The sequence below is a fragment of the Stegostoma tigrinum genome, chromosome 30, assembly GCF_030684315.1.
Source record: "Stegostoma tigrinum isolate sSteTig4 chromosome 30, sSteTig4.hap1, whole genome shotgun sequence".
NCBI classification, from domain to species: Eukaryota; Metazoa; Chordata; class Chondrichthyes; order Orectolobiformes; family Stegostomatidae; genus Stegostoma; species Stegostoma tigrinum.
In genome coordinates this window covers 11391859-11416514 of record NC_081383.1, presented here as the reverse complement: position 1 = coordinate 11416514, position 24656 = coordinate 11391859, and the positions used below count along the sequence as shown (strand labels likewise).

The following is a 24656-nucleotide window of genomic DNA, read 5'->3' as shown; positions in this document are numbered from 1 at the left end:
CGTAGCTCCAACAAACGGATCGCGTCGTCGTTAAGCGGATTGGCAGAAAGGTTTGAGAGTCAGCAAAGTGGAAGATTAGTGGGATAGCTGCAATAAACGGAACGCGTTGGGAGTTAGTAGTGTCTTCTGTTACCTTTAGTAGTATTTATTGCAAAATGCCGTCCTTGCGAGAGCGCTTTGAGAATTTCCTGAACGAGAAGAACTTCATCACCAACTTATTGGGGAAGATTGAAGAGAAGACCGGGGTGCGTAAATACAATCTAGCCACAGGTAGGTCACAGAGACTTGTTAGCACCCAATTGTAATATGTTGTTGAATGTCAACTTGCGCTGGCTTCGACTGCGATTTGATTTCGCTTGTAAAAAGAAAGAACTGAGGACGCTGGAAATCAGAAATTAGTGGAGAGCAGTCAGGCTTAACGTTTCGGGTTGAACGACCCTTCAGAACGCGTGTCACCCGTCTGCTACATGTTGCCAAAAGCTGTGGTTACGTTTTTGGGGAAGTCAAGACCCTTCAAGACACGAATCGGTGATATTGATAGTGGAAATTGTAAGGGTCACTTAAATACTTGTCTTTTTTTTGCAATCATGAGCTGTAACGATTTAAATTGCATTGTTAGTGCGTGGTTTTGGAGCTGAGAGGCATGTGGTTTGTGTCAAAGGACAACATTTAAAATTCCAAGATTTATATGATATTCTAAGCATATGCTGACTGAATTGGTACTCTTTATATATTAACAAGTTGGTTAGAAACTTGGTCTGTTTTAGTAAGAAGGAGGAACCACAATTGAAACAGTTTTCACTTAATTGTGGTAGATATAGGAAATCTGTGAATTTGGTTAAGCTGTTATTTTTGAAGGAGTAGCATTGTATGTTTCGTGCAGATTAGAATGCTGGGAGGTTATGTTGTGGGAATGTCACTGGATTATTAATCCAGATCCAAGCTAATCCTCTGGTGACATAAATTCAAATCAGATTCAATTAGTAAAAGCTGGAATTGAAAACTGGCCTCAATAATGTTGACCGCAGAACTGTCATCAATTGTTGTAAAAATAAACTCGTAGTTCAGAGTTCACTGCTTATGCATGTGACTCGTGACAGGAACGTGGTTGATTCTGAAATACTGTAACCCAAAAAGCCATTCAGTTCAAAGGCAATTGGGATGGGCAACATACTTTAACTTTTGCCAGTGAAACACGTGTGAAAGAATAAATTTAAAATTAATTTTATTATTGAAGCAGTGCCAAAAGAAAACTCCAGCACCAGAACTCATAAATTAAATATATTGGGGGAAAATTCAGCAAGGGGATTTCCTTTTTCCTCGAGAAAAGAGAAAATGGAGGGGTGACCTGGTTAAACCTGTGGTGTAGGACATCAATAAATTTGTTTGGCATTCCTTGTCGAGAGTGTTCAGAAATTGAAATCCAATAGTGCAAGTAATTGGGTGAATAGCATAGATGCCCTCTAAGAAGAAACTGAATGGACGTGCATGCAAAAAAAGGTTAAACTATTAGAACTGAATTTAATGAAAACTGAAGGAGGTTGGTGTGATGCACAAGCACTGTGAGCCAGTTGGGTCAATGACCTGTTTTCTTCTGTTCCGCACTATTGCGTGTACTATTTTGCGTCCAAATTCAGTTCTGATCCAACATTCAGCAAGTATCCCAGCAATATGCAAAATATTTTAAAGACAAGATGTTACCTAAATATGCCACTTCTTTTAATCTTCTGTTCAAATCCTATGCTATTTCAGGTCTATGTGTACCTTCAAGAAGCTCCTTTTTGAAACTTATTTCCTTAATTACATATTTTATTTGTCAATCTGAAAAGTTTTCAATTCAAGTTCTGAAGTATGGGCTTCTTAACACCAATACCAAAAGGTACATGTTGAAAGTAACAATCCTTTTTGTGTATTGAAATGTAAAAAAATTTCACATATTTTAGACTTCCACAAATGTGCCAGCTTTTTTGATACTAACTGTGTGTCTACAGAAATTTTAGTTTTCTCATTTATGCAATTGTTTATTTGCACATGGTGGAAATACCTTCGTGTTTTCAAATATCTTTTGGACTTGGGCAGGATAAAGAATGCAAAGGAATACATGAAGAGTAGAACAACCCTAGGAATTGCTGAGGATCAGAGGACTTTGGTGTGCATGTCCACCTATCCCTTCAAGCCATAGGACAAGTCGATAAAGTGGTTAAGAAGGCACGTGGATATTTGTCTCTAGCTAAGGCATTAGAAGGGAGTTTATGTAGGAATTGTATTTAAAAAGTTGGTCAGCCAACAGCTAGAGTATTGTGTGCATTCTGGAATCCACACTTTAGGAGGAATATATCATTGGAGAAGATGCAAACATAATTAATCAGGATTTTTTTTAAAAAAACAACAGCAAAAGAATGGTGGAAATCAGAAACGGGAACAGTCTGCTGGAAAAGCTCAAATCTGGCAGCATCTGTGGACCTAACATCTTCAGGTCCAGTGACCCTTCTTCAGATCAGTTCTTCCATGTTACAGAATATTTGAACTCTGTGACTAAAACATTAATGTGGTAATTCCCCAAAATGATTTCCTTAACTCCACTTACTACTTATGCAGTTAACTCCAGATAAACCACAATCCATTGCCGGATCATCCCTGTTTGGATAATGGCTCAGCAACTTGCTGGACATGGAACTGAATAACTGAAAAGAATAAATGCAAAAATACTGAAGTTGCTGGAAATCTGAAACAGGAATGGAGCACTGGGGAAACACACAAGGACAGGCAGCATCGGTAGAGAGAAAAGAGTTGGTGTTTCAAGTCCAGTGACCCTTCATCAAAACAGAAATAGACAGAATAGTCAGTAACCGTGCTGATAACATTCATGGGGTTGAGTATGTGATCTGTTATAATATGTACACACCATGTAACTAAGAAGAGCAAAATGTAATGGAAGTTCATAACTTGTAACTTGTATTGCCAGTCAACCTTGATGTTAAATTCCTCTCTTTAAATTAATCTTTGTAAGACTTAACAGTAAAAGTATTGTAGAGTACTAGAGTAGTATTACTGAGAGCAAAGACTTACTGCTGAAGGCCTTACCAAACCAACAGCTTCTGTTTTAAAATTTGCATTATAATTAATCTTGCGTGATTTGTTTTCTTGTGTCCAAAGGCAATTGCATGTGGCAAATAACAAGGAAAAGAAATTCAAATAAGCAATTATTTCCATAATGTTTCTAAGTTGTAGCTCCATTGCAAGTTGCATTTTAGCTCTGTACTGGACCTCAGTGTATTTTATGAAGTTGATTTTATAGCCAAATGAATGAATGCTTCACAAGGAACTTTTTACCTATGTTGCTAAATGTATGTATGATCATTTCGCTGAGGTTAATTGAAAACAGCCTTAGCAGACAGGACAATTTAAACTTTGACAACAGTGGCTGCAGGGTATTGATCCTCCCTATACTAAAGCATTCCCTCCTATGACAGTTTTAGTGGCAGCGATTTCTTGCATTTTATTGCAATATTTAAGTGATACACAGCTTTCCACATCTACAGGTGTGTTCTAGAGCTGGAGACGGAATTTATTCAAGCAGAGGGTGGTGGTGGAGGGTTTTTCATACCGAAGACCTGTGACCCGTGGTGTGCCGCAAGGATCGGTGCTGGGTTCACTGCTTTTTGTCATTTTATATAAATGATTTGGACATGAACATAGGATTTATGGTTGGTAAGTTTGCAGATGATACCAAAGTGGAGGTGTAGTGGTCTGCAAAGAAGGTTACCTTTAGAGTACCACAGGATCTTGATCAGATAGGTCAATAGCTGAAGAGTGGCAGATGGAGTTTAATTTAATAAATGTGAGGTGCTGTGTTTTGGTAAGGCAAATCAGATCAGGGGGAGACTTGTACACTTAATGGTAAGGTCCTGGCGAGTGTTGTTGAACAAAGAGACCTTGGAGTGCAAGTTCATAGTTCCTTGAAAGTGGATTTGAGAGTAGATAGGATAGTGAAGAAGGTGTTTGGTAGCTTGTGCTTATTGGTTAGTGCATTGAGTGTAGAAATTGGGAGGTCATGTGGCTGTACAGGAAATTTGTGAGGCCACTTTTAGAATACTGCATTGAATTCTCGTCTCCCTCTATATGAAACTTGAAAGGGTTCAGAATGTACTTACAAGAATGTTGTCAGGGTTGGACGGTTTGAGGTACAGGGAGAGGCTGAATAGGCTGGAGCTTTCTTCTTGGGAGCATCGGAGGCTGAGGGGTGACATTTATAGAGGCTTATTACATGAAGGGCATGGACAGGGTGAATAGCCAGGACCTTTTTCCCATGGGACGTGGGGTCCAAACCTAGAGGGCATACATTTTAAGGTGAGAGGAAGGCAATTTTTTGGTACGGGGTGGTGCATATATGGAATGAGCTGGCAGAAGTAGTGAAGGATGGTACGATAGCAACAATTAAAAGGCATCTGGATAGGTATGTGACCTAGAAAGGGTTTAGAGGGATATTGGGCAAATGGGACTAGATTACTTTATCATATCTGGTCAGCATGGACAAGTTGGACCGACAGGTCTGTTTCCATGCTGATCAACTCTGACTCTCTTTCATTTGATCAATATGTAGCTCAAGTTTTTTTAAAAAAATAATTTCTGGTCTGGTATCATGAATGAATTCCTATCACTTACATTGTGGTCTAAAATATCTGGCAATATGCATAAATGCACTTAAGTGCACAATGTACTGTGAAAGTATTATCATCCTAAACAAAGGGAATGGAGAAGAGTGATTAGTCTACTTGTTAATGCATGCCTCCTCAGGCTGGTGAGTGCTTTGGCCTGCCACCACTTTCAGCAGTGAGTCTTGCATTTATTTTTGGTGGGAGAGGAGGTGTAAGGCCAAGTGCTACTGTGAAAAATCAATTCTGACACATTAGGCCATTTTGTCAGGCCAGGGCCAAGACCAAAGATACACATCTGAGCCCAATAGACAGAACCTGGGCCATAGGGCTGGGGACTGTTGCCCTCAGATTGAAGGATGAAGTTGATGGCTTGAACCAGGAGCAGCCCTGGGAACATGGTTTCTCTTCTTGCCATTGAGTTGCAACTCAGTTGTAGCACGCTTTCTCTTCTTAATCACAAAATTCCAGATCCAAGCCTCCCTCCAGCACTAGAGCATAAAAACCAAGGCTAACATGCCAGTGCAGCACAGTCCAAAAGTGCACTTTCTTTTGCATGTGACTGATCTGCTGCCTTTGTGGATGTGACAAATCCCCATAGCACCTTATTCGATGAAGAACAGGGGAACAACCCTTGCAGTGTTGACCAATATTTATCCCACAGTTATCATCAAAATAGATGATCTGGTTTTACTACATTGTTTGAGGGACCCTTTCCATTAATCAGCTGCTGCACTTCCTACATTATGGCTGTCAGTACACTTTGAAAAGTAATTGTTTGTGAAGCACTGAGACCTCGGGTAGACATGAAATGTTATTTATTCACTTTCAAAGATCCAACTACAACGACTCCCTGGATTAGAGAATTCCATACACTCTAGGAGAAGAAATTTGTTCGCATGTCAGTTTTAAGACCATTCTGTTCCCCTAAACATTCTTTACCCACAGAGTAAGTGCTATCATAGTGCTGCTTGGCCTGCTAACCATTTCACGCATTTTCTGTCTGTATGAATCCTATATCAGTTTAAACATGGAAAACCTGTCAGTCTGGCTTCTGCCAAGCTTCGAAGATGCATATCATTTTGCTTAAGTGGTTAAATGCTAAGAGAATTAGCTAGGTATTTATACAAGGGAGTATCCTGTAATATGATTTGAGCAAATTTAAAACTCCTGTTTCTGGGATGTTATTAAGCTGTTAAACTTTGATACAGACTTGGAGTGAAGAGCCTCTTTTCTGTACCGTATTTTTGTAGGATCTAAATATGGTGACATTGCTAGTAGTGCTTGGAATAATCCAATACAAAAAACTAATGCGAACAAATGATCTGATTACTTTTAATAGATTCTGTATCTAGATACTTATACCTAAGATGGCATCTTGTGTGGCAACTTTATACACTTTTTCACTGTACCGCTGGTATTTTTGTACTTGAGTACACGTGACAAAAATCAAATCAAATCCTAACAGATTCTGGTGGTTGATATGAAGCAACCTGTTTGAACATGTTATGCCATGCCTCCTAAGGCTGGTGAGACTTGAACCCTGGACCTTCAGGCCCAGAGGTAGGGGCAATCAGTGTGCCACATGAATTCTTTGTTCATACGCAATCAAAAACAGAAGTTGGCTAGGAAAATTTAGTAGGATCACTTCTTATCCTTCACTTTGTAACAACATTTGGTCCTTCAAGTTTGCCCCACCATTCAACGAGGTCATGGCTGATCTGCCCAGTACCTCAACTCTTTTGTGCCAGCTGATCAGCGCCTTCACCTGTGATGTTCCAAAGATCTTTCTACACCCAGCTTTAAATAACTTCAATGATGTAGCATCCATACCTGAGTTAGGGAATTTCGGACATTCAGTACCTTCTGGACGAAGAAATTCTCTTATCCCACTTTAAATGAGTGCCCTCTTATTTTGTAAATATATCCCCTATTTTGAGATTCGCTCCGAAGTGGAAACATTCTTCTCATCACCCACCCTGACAAACCCTCTTGGAATCATCTTTATTTCAATAAGAGTCTAGCCATTCTTGATAAGTCAACCTCTTTATTTTTCTTGAAATAGGCCTAATGAATCTCTTTTTAAACTGCCAGTATGTCATTACTTTACATATGTGGGCAAAAATGGTACACACTACTCCAGGAGCAGATTCACACATTGTATGCTTCTCTCAAACATCCCTATATTCAAACTCAGGTAAGTAACAATGTGGTCAGAGAGTGTCTTCAGATTTCTTCTGAAATGCAATAACTATCTGAAAAGCAATATTTAAAAATACTCTTATGCATGCAATGAATATTAAAGTTTACAATGGACTCATGGTTGTGACCAGATGTGGAAGTGCACGCGGTTGTTCTTATTCCAGACAGTGTATGAATACTGTAATAAGCCTAAATAAGTGAAATAAATTGGGACTAGCTGGATTATTAGAATATTTATGGCCCAAATCTGACCTGGCTTTCAAGAAAGCTATACCTTCTTAGGATTTCAAAAATAAAACTATTTAACAGATCTTTCTGTAAGGATACATTTTGTTCTTTTGGTTTAGGTTTGGGTGAGAATGTAACTTGCCAGTGTCCTCTGATACTGGGCTGTGGCTGTGCACAAGGTAAATTTGATTAAGCTTCCACTGGTAGTGATCTCATTTTTTGATACCACTTCCTTCCAGGCTCAATAACCATCCTCGGTCTCTATCTTATGTTTGGATATGGAGCATCCCTATTGTGCAATTTGATTGGTTTCGTATACCCAGCTTACTTTTCGTAAGTATGACCTTCAAGCTGTGTAAAAATGCCCTTCTGTTCTGTTGTGAATAGTTTTGACTTCATCTAAATCAGCAGCTTTTCTTCCATCCTCCATCTTAATTTCCAACTCCATTTTCTTTCTTTGTTCTTGGATGTTGCTGTTTTTAAAAGCCTTACTTACTATGTTTATAACTTACAAACCTAATACTAATTATCACCCAAGCTAAGTAAGCAGTTTGTCGAACACTAGCATTACAAATAGAAAGAGTGGCTCTGGTCCACTGTGCAAAAAACAGCTTTCTCTTGCTCAAAGAAAATTTGTGAAGATGCAAAAGATGTCAGTTAAGATGATAAAGTCTGATCCAGACTATAATTGCGCAGCACCAAAATGGGAGGTGTCAAAATTCAATTACTAAAACTGAATTAAAGAATCTTTTCATCACTGTCCATTCTCGAGTTTACACAAAATCTTACATTTAGTTCACATTAAACGTGATATTTATGATGATCAGATATTCAATCATTTTAAAATGTAATTTATATCTAATTGATTTCTCAATGATGTTTTAAAAGAAAATACAAACTGGAAGCCACTCTACATTTTAGGTTATTGTAGATGACAGAAGAGGCCTTCAAAATTCACAAATTGCATTATATTCCTTTCTTCAACTCCATTGGTTTTTTTATTTGCATGTTTTTTTTTCCTGCACTTTAGTCTCTGTGGACTTCTGCTTCAGACCATTTAGGGAGCCAAATTCATTTTTCCTAGGATGTTATTCTGTCTGTTTTGGGCCTTGTATTTATTTCACTCTGCTTGTGCTCCATTGCTCGCCACATAAAAAAATTATGTCACATGTTGCCCTGTTGTTTAATGTATACTCAGCTAGCGCTCTTGAAAGAAACTTTACATCACCTAAACTGCTCAGTAATGTGTAAATGCAAAATTGTCCATTCTAGTCCAAAAGTACTTCATGAAACCTAGATTTTAAAAATCCTCTGGCTTATAGCATTGTGTACTTTTTGTTGCATGCACCTCGGGTGAACATTTCCATCCTCTTCTCCAATAGTCCCGCAGGCTTAAACACTGCTTGCATTGTACATTTGTTCTTGTTTATCTGGAGCAACCTTGATGCTGCTTCTGAATCTGCAATGAGGTCAGAATTGACAAATAAAATTAATCAGTAATTGGAACCAGTCTGATTTATCAAAATACTATTGCTGACTTCCTTGTTTTTAGAAGTTTTTACACTGACAATTTGAGCTTTCAACAGAAATGTGAAAATTACATGCAAAAAGTTTATCTCTAGCATATGGAATTTAATCCCTGCAAAATTGTTCTGTTTTTATAATCCAGTTATAGCTGCAGAATTTTTTTTTGTATACCTGATGAGCCTTCTCTCCAAAATAAAATTGTGGAGCTGGATGAACACAGCAGGCCAAGCAGCATGAAGGGTCTAGGCCCGAAACGTCAGCTTTTGTGCTCCTAAGTTGCTACTTGGCCTGCTGTGTTCATCCAGCTCCACACTTTGTTATCGTGGGAACTGCAGATGCTGGAGAATCCATTGTCTCTGCCTTCTCTCCAAAGTTTCTTTTAACAAAAATTTGTTGAGTTGATCAAGACAACAATTTTGGTATGTTGCAATTAATTAAGTCCTTAACATATGGCAAATACTGGTCGTTAGGCAGTTAGAAAGCAAAGGACCACAAATGTTCTAACTTTTTTCCAACTGCCATTAATGGACCGTCCGGTTTTATGGAGAGTTTATCATCTAACTGGGATAAAAATCTGTTTTTACTCTATAGTGATAAAGCTTTGTGATGGTTTATCTTAACTTATGCTTGCTGGATGGAATTGGCGTGCTTTTACTCGGGCTGAACAGTAAAATAGTTTTCAAAGCTCTGCTTCAGCCGTGGGAGAAAAGCTTGTTTAATGCTATTAATAAAACTCTCTTTTAAACCACCAGCCTGTACCTCCCCTTCAGCTGCTGGGTAATGCTTGTATTCTTTGGGATAAATGATGCAGCCTTTCAATATTATGAATTTGGATTGTGAGACTAATTTATAATTTTTGAGGAGACACTTCTGAAGTAGTAGATAAATGAGAGGAAAAAAAGGAAAAGTTGGAGATATATTCAAGTTTTTTTTATGCCAACCAGATCATTTGCAGTGTTTTCAAAACTCCAAAGCAATTATAATTTTTCTTATTGTAGTTCATACTCCCCTCTGCATTTAACTAACTAGAAATGCTAAAGTTCCAATCTGTTTTAAAACATGCATTTCGTACTTAATTGCATCTGCCTTCTGCTGTCAGACACTATGGTGATTGACATGACACTTTGTTTTTCCATTGGCACTTGCACGTCAAGAGTACTGTATGTTGATTTTTTTTATTTTAAATGGTTTGGTATTGTGTTGATTTAAAAACTGCCATTGGGGAAAAATGGCTCAAAAGTGTTTTTTTTTTCTTCCAGGATCAAAGCTATTGAAAGTTCAGATAAAGAGGATGATACAAAGTGGTTGACGTACTGGGTAGTTTACGGGTTATTTAGTCTTGCTGAATTTTTCTCAGACATCTTCCTTTATTGGTTCCCTTTTTATTATGCTGGAAAGGTAAGTAACAGGTCAGATGATCTCTGAATTTTGTTGCCAAGTTTTAAAGTACATTAGCCATTTTCACCAGGTCTGTTACATATCCCTTACTCAAAAGTTAAACTTTTTAACACTAATTCCAAATATCTGCATATTCTGTAAATGAAATTTCACTGTTTTGCATTTAGTAAAGAATTTGCTTGAATTTGGGCTGTTTACATGGTATTTTCCACATTGCAAATTTAGTGGCTAACGCTTTTGGGATTTTTTTTTTCTTCCTGTTTCATGCAGTGTATTTTTCTGTTGTGGTGCATGGCACCAGTCGCATGGAATGGTTCTCAAATGATCTATAATCGAATTGTCCGCCCTCTATTCCTCAAACATCATGCCGTTGTGGATAGTGTTGTTAATAATCTCAGTGGAAAAGCTCTGGATACAGCAGAAAATATGACAAGAGAAGGTGAGTAGGACGTAATTGGACATTGGAGACCTGGTGTAATGATGCTCAAATGTTCCAGGTCAATTAAACGTGGAGAGTTGCTGAAAGGAAAAGAGTAGAACAGAACTTATGTATGGATTTTTTTTTCTTATTAAATCAGCTTTGTGATAAGTTCTTCATACTATGCTTAACCTTAATTCACAACAGATATCAATGAAGTTTGTAATTCACAAACTGCCAGGGCCTCCTGGAATATTTCAAAGGTTTATTTTAAACACTTAGATTGCACTGTGTCTCAGAATCCTACAGTCATTCTCCATTTTAGATAAAACTTTTTGCTTTAAAAATGCTTACTGCCAAAGTGAACAACCTCCTATCTTCTCACAATAGTCCATTTTTCAAACCTTTTTCCCTGAACCAATGTAGTTCCTCTGCATTCTTGTCATATTTTCAACATTTCCAGCTTATCTTTGTGTCATCTGTAAACTTAACCACCGTGCCTTTTATCCCCCTCTACTCAGTAATTGATATCAAATGTGAAAACACTGTGTTAGTATCTCTCAGTAAATATGCAATATACCTCTTAAGGGGCATAAATATTACGTCTTTACCTAATCACAGCATGAGACTAACGCTGTGAAGATCTGTCTCCATCTGACTATATCCTCTTGCAGTATGACCTGTTGAGAGAAGTGTGCTTTTTGTTCCAGAATGTTGATACCACACTTTGTCAAATGCTGCCTTGATGGCTGTGACCCTGATTACTCAGTGTTGGCGTACTGTTAACTTCTGGCAATACCATAATTGACTCAAATTTTGATTCTGTTTTGCTAATTTACACAAAAATATCCTTCCTTCATTTTCTTTTGATTCCCTTTTCTGATGAAGGGTCTAGTCCCGAAACATCAGCTTTTGTGGTCCTAAGATGCTGTTTGGCCTGCTGTATTCATCCAGCTCCACACTTTGTTATATCCTCTTTCATTCTGTTCCTAACCCATTGTCTTTTTGATGCTTTTAAAAAGCATCAAATGAGACAATGAGACTATTGGCGTCCAGTACATTAAAGACCAGCTCTGAGGAAGGGTCACTGGACCGAAACATTAACAGTGATTTTTTTTTTGTTTGCTTCACAGATTTGCCAGACTTGCTGAGCTTTTCCAGCAACTCCTGTGTTTTTTTGTTCATTTGAAACTATTAATGCTTTTAACCTTGTCTAGGCCAAGATTGATGAATTGAATTCAATCACTGCTCAATAAGAAGCTGTACTCCATTTGGTGATGCGTTTTGCCATTGAGTCATCAGGTGTTAATTTGTGCAGTCTTGATATCATGCAGTTGAGTTCAAATTTGTTTTGGCATCAAACTTCCTGTAAAATAGGAAGTCTGTTAAGGTCTGATAATGTGATCCTGATTTATTTCTGTAGAGCCTCTGGAATGTCATAAATTATGTTAAAGGTTAACTTTAATAGATTTATTTGTTTCTCGGACTTAAAGGATTAATGCTTTTTAAAACCAATAGGAAGAAAATGAGATGAAGGGTCTAGGCCTGAAACGTCAGCTTTTGTGCTCCTGACATGCTGCTTGGCCTGCTGTGTTCATCCAGCTCCACACTTTGTTATCTCAGGAAGAAAATTAGTGATGTGATTGGCATCAAATTTTGAGTCTGCAGTATGGTTCACATCTTTTAAATGCTGTGATCACTCAGTTAGCCTTGCAAAAGTATTGTGTAAGTACTTAAAATGGCTAGAATATTGCAGAACCTGAGGAGGACATCAAATATTCTTCTCCCTCCACCTCAAATATTGTATGGCCAATCAAAATGTTAATAGCTCATTGTAATTTATAACTTTGTTTGGCTAGGGTCATTAAACTTAGTTTTGAACCTACTATTGTAATTACACAGCAGCTGATTAGATTAAACACAGATAAACATGAAAGTGCAAATTAGCTGAAGAATAGTTGAGAGTATGCAGAATAGAGAATAGATCAGTCTACTTTAAGTAGATTAGTTGTTTCACATTCATACTGTACTTATGTTATGGACCAGATCAGATCAGACCAAACCACCAACCCACCACCACCCCACAATGTAATAAGGAGCTATCCTAGACTATAACTTTTTTTATACTTAAAAGCAGTTGTAAGGTGTTGTGTTCCAGATGTAATTTGAGTGGTCTACCACTAGGCTTTAAGCAAATCAAGCTTTATTCTTACAACATGGTTAAAATAAAAACTAAAAGAACAACTGACATAACTCTAACTCTATTGAAATACTTAACAAGATGATATAATTTAACAACTAATCATCAACTGTTCCAATATAGGCAGCATCCCATAAACTCTCATTGCAAGGCAGTTTAGCAAAACAGTTTTATTCTCACATGCTATCTTCTCTGTCTCCCCCAGAGAGAGTGTGTGTGTTAGAGAGACAGAGAGAGAGAGCGCTCTGTTTGTTCCAGCAGCCAGTTAGCAGAAACCATCTTACCAGGTGAAATAAAATCTAGAAGTCTTTCTGGGTCTGTGTGAAGCCTGACCTCGCCTCTTCATGCTTATTTTGTCTTTGTTAGAAAAAGCATCTAGGGAGAACTCCAAAGATGCCCATCAACTGGGGTTATAGACTTGTTCACTGAGCCAGTCTAATTTGTTGCATATGTTTCGTCACCCTGCTAGGTAACATCATCAGCACACTTCCAGTGAAGCGGTAGTATTCTGTCCCACTTGTTGTTCATATGCTCTAGTTTGCTTGGGTGGTTGGCATTACTTCCGGTTCTGGTTTTCTTTTTAAGCTATTTTGTATATTGGGTCTAGTTCAATGTGCAAGACTAGAAGAAATTCACCAACACGTAAACAACATCCTCACTGGAATAAAATTAATGAAAGAAGAGAACAATAACTGACTACCCTTCCTGGCCATAATGGTAGAATGTAAGAACAACAAGAAACTCTCGGCTAGCGTATACAGAAAGACCACACGTACGGACCAGATACTTAATTACTGAGTGTTACCCCAACACCCATAAACTGAGCTACGTTAGGACATTATTCAAATGGGCTGCAACAACAGAATTGCACAAAGCAGAACAGGAGCACTTGTATGGAGTTTTTAAAAAGAATGGCTACCCAAAAAAAAGCGCAATATGCTGTTAGCTCTGTGACAGACAACAAAGAGGTCAGCCACATTAGTCATCCTACTGTAGAACAGAGATGACTACAAGACTACTCAGACCCCTAGGGATCAGAATTGCCTACAAACCAACAACCACCCTGTGACACCTACTGACAAGCTTAAAGGATCCCATACACACATTAGTAAAACTAATGTATACAAAATACCATGCAAGGACTGTAAAACACTCCATAGGCCAAACTGGAAGAAAACTGACAATAAGGATACACCAACACTCACTGGTCTCAGTACACATGGACAAAGAAGGACACAGATTTGACTGGGACAACACACCCATAATAGCACAAGCCAAACGGAGGCATGCCAGGGAATTCCTACGGGCCTGGCATTCCAACTGGAACTCTGCAAACAAACATATTGAACTGGACCCAACATACGAACCACTGAAAAATAGAACTGGAAGTAACGCCAACCATGCCAGCAAACTGAGGCCTACAAATAACAAGTGGGACAGACCACTAATCCTTCACTGGAGGCGCAGTGACGAAACGTCTGCAACCAAACACACTGGCTCAGCAATCAGGTCTACGGCTTCATCTGCGACCTGAGCTACAAATCTTCTCTAAAACTTTAATGTTTACCAACTGCCTGTCTGAAGGAGACATTCTGGCACCACTGTGGCAACACCGGTCTGCAAGAGGCGGGGCAGAACACTTAGGCTCATTGTCACACCTCCCATGCTATTTTCTTTAGAAAGTTAAGGAACCATCAACATACAAAGATGACTTCACTTTCAAAGCCTTTGTCTATTAGTACTTTATATATACATTATTTACATGTTTAAGTTAGTACATTAAGGAATAAAGTCCATTCCAGTCATTTCTTCCGTCATTGAACACCTCCATCTTCATACATTAATACATCAGCAGTTACATTCTCTTGTCTTGCCATGTGTATAATTAAATTTAATCACTAACAATAAACTCCATCTAAATGGTCTGGTATTTTTATCCTTGATGCTTTTTATTTGTTAAGTGAAATTTAAAGGGTTATGATCAGTATACACAATTGTCTCCGATACATTACTGGCAACATGAATGTTGCAACACCAACACCAAACTCCAGGTCTCCTTCTCAATGGTAAAATTTTCCTTTTGATGAATATATAATGTTCTGGAAAACATTCCAGCATCACTGCATCAACATCTCTTTGCAAAAAAAAGGGCAGATATATCTAAAGGGCACAGTACTATCATATGTAACAGGCTAAAAGTTTCTATGACAATTGGTGGGCAGTTTCCTTCCAATTCTATGTTAAAAATTACAGGTAGAAGTGGTTTCAAAATTCCTGAGAATTTGTCAGTGTGTATGAATGCACTTCTCCATTTCTCAGACTTTACTAACTGAGGTTGGATCCCCTCTGGGGGATAGAGCAGTTGCCCTCAACTGTTTTGCTCTTTCACAATGTGTTTTTAATGTTTTTTTTTGAAAGAAAGGCTCGTAGCACATGATAAAAACAATCCTGACAAAAGTGGATGTCGGGTTGATTGAGATAGTGGAGGTGATCTAAAAGTTGGTCTAAGAGCAGGGTGTTAAGGGAGAAGAGTTGTTTAAAGAGTTTTGTAAGTATAATAGCTAGATTAGGTTATTCAACATATGCCGAGTTGTTACCATTCTGCTAATTATTTATAATGTCAATTGTTTCAACAGAAATGAGGGCAATGAATTAGGTTTAGTCTATTTTCATGTTGAAATGTGTAAAAGTAATAATCTTAATTCTAATTAAATATTTAGATAATTGTCTTTCTTGAAACATGTTGAGGAAAACTCCTGGCTAGCATCTTAATTCAATCAGTAGATCATACAGAGCTTGAATAGGCCCCTTCAGCAGTGTGTCCTGCCTTTTATTTTGTAAGTCAAAGATCTTTGTGCAAGTTCCCTTTCAAGCCAATGTAGTATTCCTGTGTGTCTGCTACCTTTTGTCCTTCTACATTGTAGTGATGTGGGTTTGAAAGGTGCTGTCCTAAGAGCCCTCAAATTTTTGCAGTGCATCTCGTAAGTGGTACACGCTGCTGCTAGTATGTGCCAGTGTTGGAGGGACTGAAGCTTTGCGCCAATCATTGGGCTGCTTTATCTTGGTTGGTGTCAAGCCTCTTGTGTCCTGTTGGAGCTGCTGTCATCCAGGTAAATGGGGAATATTCCTTCATGCTGTCCCCTTTCACCTGTAGATAGTAGATAGGATTTGCAAAGTCAGCAAGTGAGCTACTTTCTGTAGGATTTCTAGCCTTTGACTTGCTTTTGTGGCCACAGTATTATTTGTATGGCTAATTTGGGTTTCTGGTCAATGGTGACCCATACAATATTAAGAGTGAGGCAGGGTCAGCAATGGTAATGCCATTCAATGTCCTGTTGAATTGTTACATCCTCTTGTTGAAGATAGCTATTGTCTGGCATTTGTGTGGGATGAACATTATTTTTCACTTTTCAGTCAAGATGGTTTAGGAATGTATAGTTTCATAAATGACTGTGACACTACTACAGTATGAAGAAGTGATCCAGCCATGTAACATGACAAAATATATTTTGGAGGCTTATGATCTTCTAAATCTAGAATGTTTTTATTGTCAATGCCACAGCTGTTTTAGTTTTGAGGAACAAATTGCAATGCTGCTTGCACCACTTAATCAAACTAGAGAATTTCCACATGCTTAATGATCCAAAATAGTTAGTGCTACCAATCATCACCTGGCCTTCCCAATATTTTCAAAACAATGGCATGTGGGATTAGCAAGCAGTTATTCAGCAAAGTTGGTGTCAGGAAAAAGTTATTGCCTGGATTTTCATCTCGAGACAAGGTGGCTAGCTGAGCTGGAAAATTTGCCTAACGTGGGAGTGCCTCAGTGGTTTCTCATTGATGGCGGGATAGTGGATGTGTGCTACAGTCAACCATGGCGACTCAGGGAAAAATGTCTGGATGCAGCCAGAGGGTGTCAGGCGTCTCAGGCCCATTTACATGAAATAGGATTTCATCCAGTTACAATTAACAACAAAGGCTCTTGTGTCCCCACTGCATTTGACTCCTCATTGTCAGGCTACAGCACTAGTTTTACTACTACAGAGTGTGTAGAAGCATTGAACATCATGGTAACAGTTCGATGGTAACTCGACTTTTTTCAATGAATGGACGTGTTATTACTTTCCAAGATGCTTAAATGCTTCATTTTACTACAGCTTGAATGTTAATCATCCAGGCCCTTTTAAAAGTATCAATAACTGAATCTGTAAACATGTTAAACTGATTATATTTATTTCTATGGTTCACAGTCATTGTGAAATTTGCAGCAGAAATCAGAGTCTGAGGTGTCAATCACGAGGAGTCTCCGTATATCAACCAGAATGAATTATCTTTGGACTCTACATGCAGGAGAGCTGAGAAACTCGTTACTGTGAAATGTTTGAGCCCATTTTTGATTTGAAGCTTAAGATCTCTGATCTCTGCTGTCAACTTGACTGTTTATTTACAAAAGATTAATTTTTCAGTTCCTTCCGTTTCGACTATCAAAACAGTAAATATTCAAAATGACACTTCTAGCTAATTTTCACTGCAATTTTTTTAGAAACAGTGGATGGTTATCAAATGTTTTCTTCTAAACTTTTAACAGATCTTACTGTCACTGTATAGTGTTTATTTTTATATATAGTTGTACTGAATGGGCGTGAGGTTGTGGGGGAAAGATATTAGTGGAGATGCCTAGCCTAGCAAGGGTTGGGGTAGTGAATGGGATAGGCCTGAGGATGTTTTGAAAAGCAAGTTTAAAAACAAAAATGATTCCCTCATGCAGCCTACTTCAACACTAGAAACATAACTCTTTTAAAAAGCTGTCCTGACCCCATGTTAATTGCAAAGTAGACCAGGCTTATCTCCACAAGTGGAGTTGGCCAGGTAAGGTGTACTGGGTGTGGGCCTGTGACCTGGACTAGCCAGCACACTTTAAAGTGTTGCCAGTTGGAATGGGATGGGAATCTGTATTCACCTGCCATTTTTGAAAAGACTCCTGAATCGCCCAAACTCGGCAACTCTGATTTCTGCTGCAAATTTCACAATGATTGTGAACCATAGAAATAAACATAATCAGTTTAACATGTTTACAGATTCAGTTATTGATACTTTAAAAAAGGCCTGGATGATTAACATTGCAGATTTTGTTTGCAAAAGATAGTAGGAACTGTAGATGCTGGAAAATCTGAGATACAAGGTGTAGCAACGGATGAACACAACAGGCCAAGCGGCATCATAGGAGCAAAAAGGTTAACGTTTTGGGCCTAGATCCATCAGGAAGGGTATAGGCCCGAAACGTCAGCCTTGCTGCTCCTATGGTGCTGCTTGGCCTGCTGTGTTCATCCAGCACTACACCTTGTTATATTGGTTTCAAAAATTTACTTCAGGTATAATTAGTAACTCCACATGGGCGGTGTTAAGTTGTACTTATTCAATGTTTTAACTGCTGTGCCAAATGTAATGATCTGAAATCTAATTCAGGCAGCTTTTTATAAATTGTACCTTTATGTTTATCTTTGCTCTAGTCTTACAGACACTTTGTAGCAGCAAGAAGTTCGTAAGGACAGATGCAGGACCTAAACCGTTGCCTAATGCATCTGTATGTAACAAAACAGGCCGGGCTTCTGTTAGACCAGACAGTGATACTTCTTGGTTTATCATGACCTCTTTTTAATAGAATCAATGTGATCCAATCTGCTCCATTATTATTGAAATATCCTGGTATACGTTTGTTGAGTTTTATTTCTCTTCTGTGATGGCCACACTTTAAGGTGGTCTGAGAGAATGTGATCCTTGCCTGTTTTAAAGTATTAGGTATCATATTAGTGCTCTGAAAGTCAAAATTGTAACTACAGAGAATGAGATCAATTGCTTTGCTCATTTTGAGTCCGAGAGCTGCTACTTTGCATATAAATTCAAATCGTTGGCGAAATTGATTCTTAAACAATACTTACTACAACAAGAAAGATGAATTTCATTTGAATAACCTAAAGCTAATCACAATAACACATGACTAGTCTCCCATTCTTCCATCTGATGGAAAACCAATGTCATGATAATCCAAATTTCTCTCTAGCTGACAATGTAGTGTCCTTTGTGTAATTTAATTAGTTTCCATCAGCTCTAGTCCCTGCCTTTTTCATAGTTGATATTTTACAATCATTTTAAATATGCTATTTCTAGTTATTGCTTCATATCATCAACTTATACATCTTTGTAATATGTTGCCCATCTGGAAGTAATGCATTTTTGTTTCATTACAGTTGAAAGATAGATAACAATAACTTAGCATGTTAATTTAGTCCTCACTAAGAGCCGTGCTTCTATCTCTGCCCTTTTACCGCTAACTTTGAGAGTGTCATCCAGACAGTAAGAAAAAGATACAAGTGGGGCTGCAGAATTTACTTGTGGAAAGAACAACTCTCCTATAAGACAATTTATCTCACTCACTCACTCACTCTCCCTTGTTTTTAGATGACGCAGTTTTTTAAAAATACAAAGTAATGTTGGTGCTTGCTAAAAGAATTGAGCTTTCCTGTCACTGTATCCAATTTATTTTCTCCTTGGCTATCTTTTTTTTGTTATAATAAAAAGCAGCTTTTATATAACCAAGGTTTCTAGTGTTCCTGAGTCAGCGCTAGCATTCTGAATGCAACACAAGTCGGAAAATGTGTACACCTACTAATTGCCAATTAGCAATGGTGTTTTGCAATGTACAGCACGTGGAATGCCACTATTATTCTCTTGTTTGTTTTTAAAGGCACCTGATTTCAGTGACCTTCTGGCTAAAATTAAGTGTGAAATTTATCTTGATTGTTGAAGCAGACCATTCCATGAATTAGCAATAAAAATGAGAAATGCTTATTTTGGCTGCCAGTTTTCACATTCATTCCAATTTTCTTTTCGGAGTCAACAGGGAAAGAAAATTGGTTGAGAGCTTTTTTTTTCCCCAAATAAAAAGCACTGATGTTTCACTTGACTAAATCTCTGGGGCTGTCCTGTATTGAAGCAGATGTCCTAGGTAGTTATCTATGAGGACGTTTGTTTGTTCTGTAATTTCGAGCTTCCCTTTTCTAGGGTTATGTGTACACATCCTGACCAATCTAATTCAATCCACGTCATCATCACTGTCACTAACCCTCTCTTTTTCTCCTCCCCCCGCCCCAACTTATTGCAGAAGACCACATTCAGCCCCTGCTGCTTTACATGAATTTCACCCACAAATTTATTTGTAAGTGAAGATAAACTGCAGTGAAGTACTAAAAGTAGAATGTTAAACTTGCACAATGTGAAGTGACATAAATATTTAAACATTTTTCAGTGGATTCTGATCATGTTTCTGCATATTGTATGAATGGTAATGTCGATGTTTGTTTGCAACAATGTCATGCAGACCTTTGGGAACCACAAGATTTCTTCAAATCATGTGACTGTGATTGGATTTTCAAATCAAATTGTTTGATCCAAAGATTCCTTCATTGACAATCACTTCATTGATAATCTCAATGGAAAAGGCGTAAACTAACCATCATTTGATCATCAAGTTTTTGATCCTTTAACAGCAACTCAGCCATTTTTATTCTGATCAGCTTGATCTTGAAGTAACCCATTAAAACTACCCATTGTTCAAATAATGCCTAATTAATTAAAACTTCAGGCCTGACAAATACACTTACTTTGCAACAAATACCGTGACCAAAATTTATTTCATGAATTATGTTGACCCTTAACACAAGGTAGAAATTTGCAACTTGTGGATATTTTTGGTGTTTAACTGAGTTGGTTAGATTTTTAAATGAGACTTCCAACTCAAAAGTGCAGATAATTGAGGCTTATATGGCCAATTTGTTCATAAATGGGTTTCCAACTTACTTGTCTTTGTCCTCAAAGTACCGTACTTAAGCTTCAGTCCCTAATTCTGTGCTATCAAACTGATCTCTGTTGGGAGGAGAGTCTTTATCTATGTTTTAACCACAGCTTTGTGTAGTTTTATGTCTAAATGTTGATCATGTATATGTTTTTGGTCAATAATTCTTCTTCAAAATTGCATGATCCTACACTTCCAAACATTACTTTGAGCTTGCCTCAACACAAGCCCTTTTTGATGATACTCAAGTGCCACAAATACTCATTAATTATTCAGTTTAATGACTGTGTGATATGCACGATCCACAACAAATGTGAATTATGGGCAGCATGGGATTTAATTTCAGATCCTTCTACTAATCTGTTATAAATTAAAAGAATAGTAAGTAGTAGTAAATTTTAACTAAACCCATTCTGAAAAAGAGAAATCATACCTGGGTGAAGAGAAAATAATAAAGGAACAAGAAAAGCTGACAGTTAATTCTGAGTTGCTGCAGTGTTCAAGTTTTCGGATTGCTGAACTGCCTTTCTTTTCAATATCCTGTTTTCTGGTTATTTTGTGACCGAGTATCAATCCATACGTAATGACCAAGAAAACAAAATGGTTAGTTGATCAGTAAGCTTAGAGCTGATAACATACTTGATCAGCCTCTTGATGGAAATAGAATGTACTTGTGTCCTGTCTTGTAACCTGTAACTTTTCCTTCTTGCTGCTCAATACCTTTAGAGTGAGCTGTCAGTAGATTGACAGGAAGGTATGCAAGATGGTTGACCTGTGGGTAAGTCAAACCTGGTAAATAGAATAATCCAATAATTTTTTTTCTTAGCCACGCATTTAATTTTAGCCTTTGGTTATCCTTTTTCAAAAAAAAACAAATCCAATTTCTCTTCATCCCCATTCTTCCCTGTCCATGCTCTTCCCCTGCAAACACAAATATGAAGTGTTTGAATGTTTTTCTTGCATTTCACTTGCCAGAATACGCAAACATGTCCACTTTTTAGGCTAATGCACTCTATTAAGACAGTACAAACTAAACCTTTTGAATTATTATACTGTTTAGTGGTTTATTGTGGTAAATATTGGCATGCAGGCCATTAACTTGGCACTTCAATTTTGCTATGAAAAGTAGAAAACTTAAGATTTTTTTTGATTTATGATTGCAGCTCTGCAAGCTGGCATTTCCTGTGTGTTCGTGTCTAGATACACCCAAATATGATGGAAACAAATTAAAGCTGAAAAGATTGGAATTTTGATGTATGATTGACTTTCTTGTGCAACTACAGCACAAAGTTTCTTTCTAAAACCATCCATCCATCAAATCCAGCTATCCAATGGGAGTTTCAGCCAATTACACATGTTCAAGGAGACCTCTGAACATTGCAACCAGATTTTCAGCAAAGATTTTTTTAAAATAACTCTGGTGATCTTAATTTTGAACAGTGACCTATTCAAATTTTTCTTTTCTATTGATATCCTTATACTAATTTGTATCATTTATTGCATTTAACAATTGAAAAGCTTTTGAATAAATGTTGCACTCTAGTTTAAGAAATATACTAGGACTAAGTTTTAGTTTTCTAGGACTTCACTTGTTTGTGCTATTTTAAACTGATCTTTTAAAAGTTTGACTATATTCTACTCAGGTAGGTGGGTAATTTCCAGGTTATGACAAAGGAGGAAACTCCAGGTCACCTTTTTGTTTTCCCGTCTTGTAAGTTTTGAAGTTATTGCAGAAGTTTTCCACAACCAACAATACGTATTTTGTCTGGCATAAATTGGTTCCTTTCATTGTATAACTCTTCCTTGTTTCATATGTTCTTGGTTATTTTAATAGCCTCCATTTTAAGTTGAAACAGAACTTAAACTGGTGTTTAAACTTCAGTATTTAATTTTTTTTTAATATGAAGTCAAGATTGGAGAGCAAGAATAATATTTTTGTCTGGTGATCCATAGTCAGAAAAATTACTCTGTTTTAGTGTTCAAAAGTTTTAATGACCTACCTTTTCTTTGTTCGTCATCCCCTACTTTCACCAGCATCATGGTCCCTTTTTACTAATTGTCGTATTTTATTCCAGCAATGAAACTGCATCTTGAAAAAGACAAGAATAACTGAGGACTATGAACAGGTAGTCTGCAAGGTCAAGATATTGATCAATGGAAGAGAGTTGCTGAAATTAGGACCGAAAAGCTACAATTCTCAAAGTCACAGGTTAATCAGCATCTGAAAGAGAAACATAGGACATTCATTTTCCAGGTGGTATCGTCTGTTGAAATCTGAAATGACTCTTTTTCTCTCTCTCTCTCAAATGTTGACCCTCTTTCTGTCTCTGTTATATTTTGTTTCTAATTGGGATTCAACCAGTTTTCTCTATTATGTAAGTGGTACGCAGCAAGACCTTATTGTGCAAACCTCTGAACTGTCTGGGAGAAATCTTTTTGTAGCAGCTGTGTTCTGGTCATTCCCATTTAGATTGCACATGGTTCTGTACTTCCATTCCAAACTTTCACAGTTTTCATAGGGTGGGGAAGACACCCGCAACACAATGGGGCAGGAAATAGTATCAAAGTTCAGACAAGATTACTAAATGTAATTGTGTAGGAGTATGCACTAAATTGAATAAATATCAAATTTTTATGATTACCCTTTGAAAATCTAATTCTGAAATCTATAGTCAACTAACAGTTGAGGAACAATTTTGAATCTAAGGAATTCTAAGTGAGATTTTGCAGAAAATTTTAAATTTATGGCTATGTATCGGCTGAAGTTGATGATAAAGCTTCAAAATCTGCTTGTGACTCCAATGGGCAGTTTTTCATATTAAAATTATACTGTCTGACTGGAAAATGCAGGTAATGTGTTCATAGTGGACTTCTCATAAAATTCAGGTCTCCTATCTTGTTTAGCACACTTAATACACTGGATAGTTGTTGTTTATGTACATTGTGCTCCCGGACGTGTCCTGCTGCTTCTGGCCTTTGTGTTTTCCTTCACATTTGAGAACTGGAATTGTGTTGAGTCAGCTTTCCAACTCTGGTGTAAGACTTCCAGCAGAAGTTCTCATTATTAATATTAATAATAATAAATTTTGCATTGTCCTCCTTTTTCTAGTTAGTACATTTTTTTGTTTTTACTCTCGTTAGAGGGAATGAAGATTCCTATTGGGACCAGTATTGGCATTCAGTTACTTAAACTGCCTTGGTGGGTTGGGGTTGGGGTGCATTGTAGGGAAGAGAAAAAAACTTTAGCTCTTTAAATACAGTGACTGACTTTAATGGGATTTGGAAGTCTGAAAAGTAATTCCATCGTGGCTGTTTTCTGGTGAGGATGAAATAATTTTGGTGTAGAGATGGTGTTGAATAAAAGCAACAAGCACTCCCAATTATCCAATGATTGATGTGTTTTGTGATTAAAATTAGGATTGAGTGAATGTTACCAGAGTATTTTCTTAAACTACGAATGATTGATTTGAATATTCTTTAGGAATCTTCACACCTCCCTACCAAAGCTTTTTTGAGTTTTCTTTTTGCATTTGTTCTCAATGGTTTCTTGTTCTAGTGGTTTGAGAAATAAGTGCCTGGTGAGCATTCTGTTTTGAAAGCCAAAGTCTTTGGGATGGAACTCAGTGCACTATGTCATCAGTTTAAAAATGCTATGGTTGTTTCTGTAATTTGCATGTTTAAAAGTTGATTTGAGTGTTACTATAGACATAATAAATACAAATAATTTCAGAAGGAGTGCAGAAGCAACTTTGATAAACATTGGAAGTTGGTCACAATTTAACATTTTCGAGAGCATTTCCTTATGAGTATCAATCTTGAGTCAATAGGAAAAAGGTTGATCCCTGCTAGCTTAAAAAAACATTAAACAACAGGAAAAAAAGTAAATATGCACTTTTAAAAAGTGCAATTCATCGAGGAGTTTTCCACCTCAGATTAGCAATTGCAGGTTTCAAACAGCAGAACAGACAGACATCCTCACTTTGGAGAATAATGTATATAATTTGTTCCTCTCCAAAGGACTATGCTTTATTGATTGCAGGATCAGTATGTTTTAATAAATTGTTTACTGTGATTACACCATTTGTTGCAGAACAAAGAATGTGTTAGATGCACTACTTGTTACTTAAAATAAACTCAAATTAATTCAAAAATTTTATTGTAGTGTTTTATTTTTGT

The 24656-nt window shown here is 37.4% G+C and overlaps 1 protein-coding gene across 5 annotated transcripts; it reads left to right on the top strand.

The window, feature by feature from the left end:
* reep6 (receptor accessory protein 6) lies at positions 1-24631 on the top strand. 5 transcript variants are annotated; one of them, XR_007250333.2, is made up of 8 exons: positions 1-270; positions 7325-7418; positions 9872-10010; positions 10281-10449; positions 18139-18212; positions 19791-19844; positions 21207-21258; positions 22556-24631. XR_007250333.2 is itself a non-coding variant. In XM_048559816.2 (7 exons), exons 1-6 carry the CDS (start codon positions 156-158, stop codon positions 21225-21227), a joined length of 612 nt encoding a protein of 203 aa, XP_048415773.1. In that variant the 5' UTR covers positions 2-155; the 3' UTR covers positions 21228-21258; positions 22556-24631. The 5 variants fall into 5 exon arrangements, 2 of the variants coding, with proteins under 2 accessions (XP_048415773.1, XP_048415775.1); XR_007250332.2 differs by having other exon boundaries at positions 19791-21258; XM_048559816.2 differs by lacking the exon at positions 19791-19844 and having other exon boundaries at positions 2-270.
* The last annotated feature ends 25 nt before the right edge of the window (positions 24632-24656 follow it).

What these genes read in the sequence shown, in the direction of transcription:
- reep6 (XM_048559816.2), top strand. Translation starts at nt 156, where the DNA reads ATGCCGTCCTTGCGAGAGCGCTTTGAGAATTTCCTGAACGAGAAGAAC. An exon ending in GTATACCCAGCTTACTTTTC is followed by an intron (nt 7,419 to 9,871) that starts GTAAGTATGACC and finishes TTTTTCTTCCAG; the next exon opens with GATCAAAGCTATTGAAAGTT. An exon ending in CTTTTTATTATGCTGGAAAG is followed by an intron (nt 10,011 to 10,280) that starts GTAAGTAACAGG and finishes TGTTTCATGCAG; the next exon opens with TGTATTTTTCTGTTGTGGTG.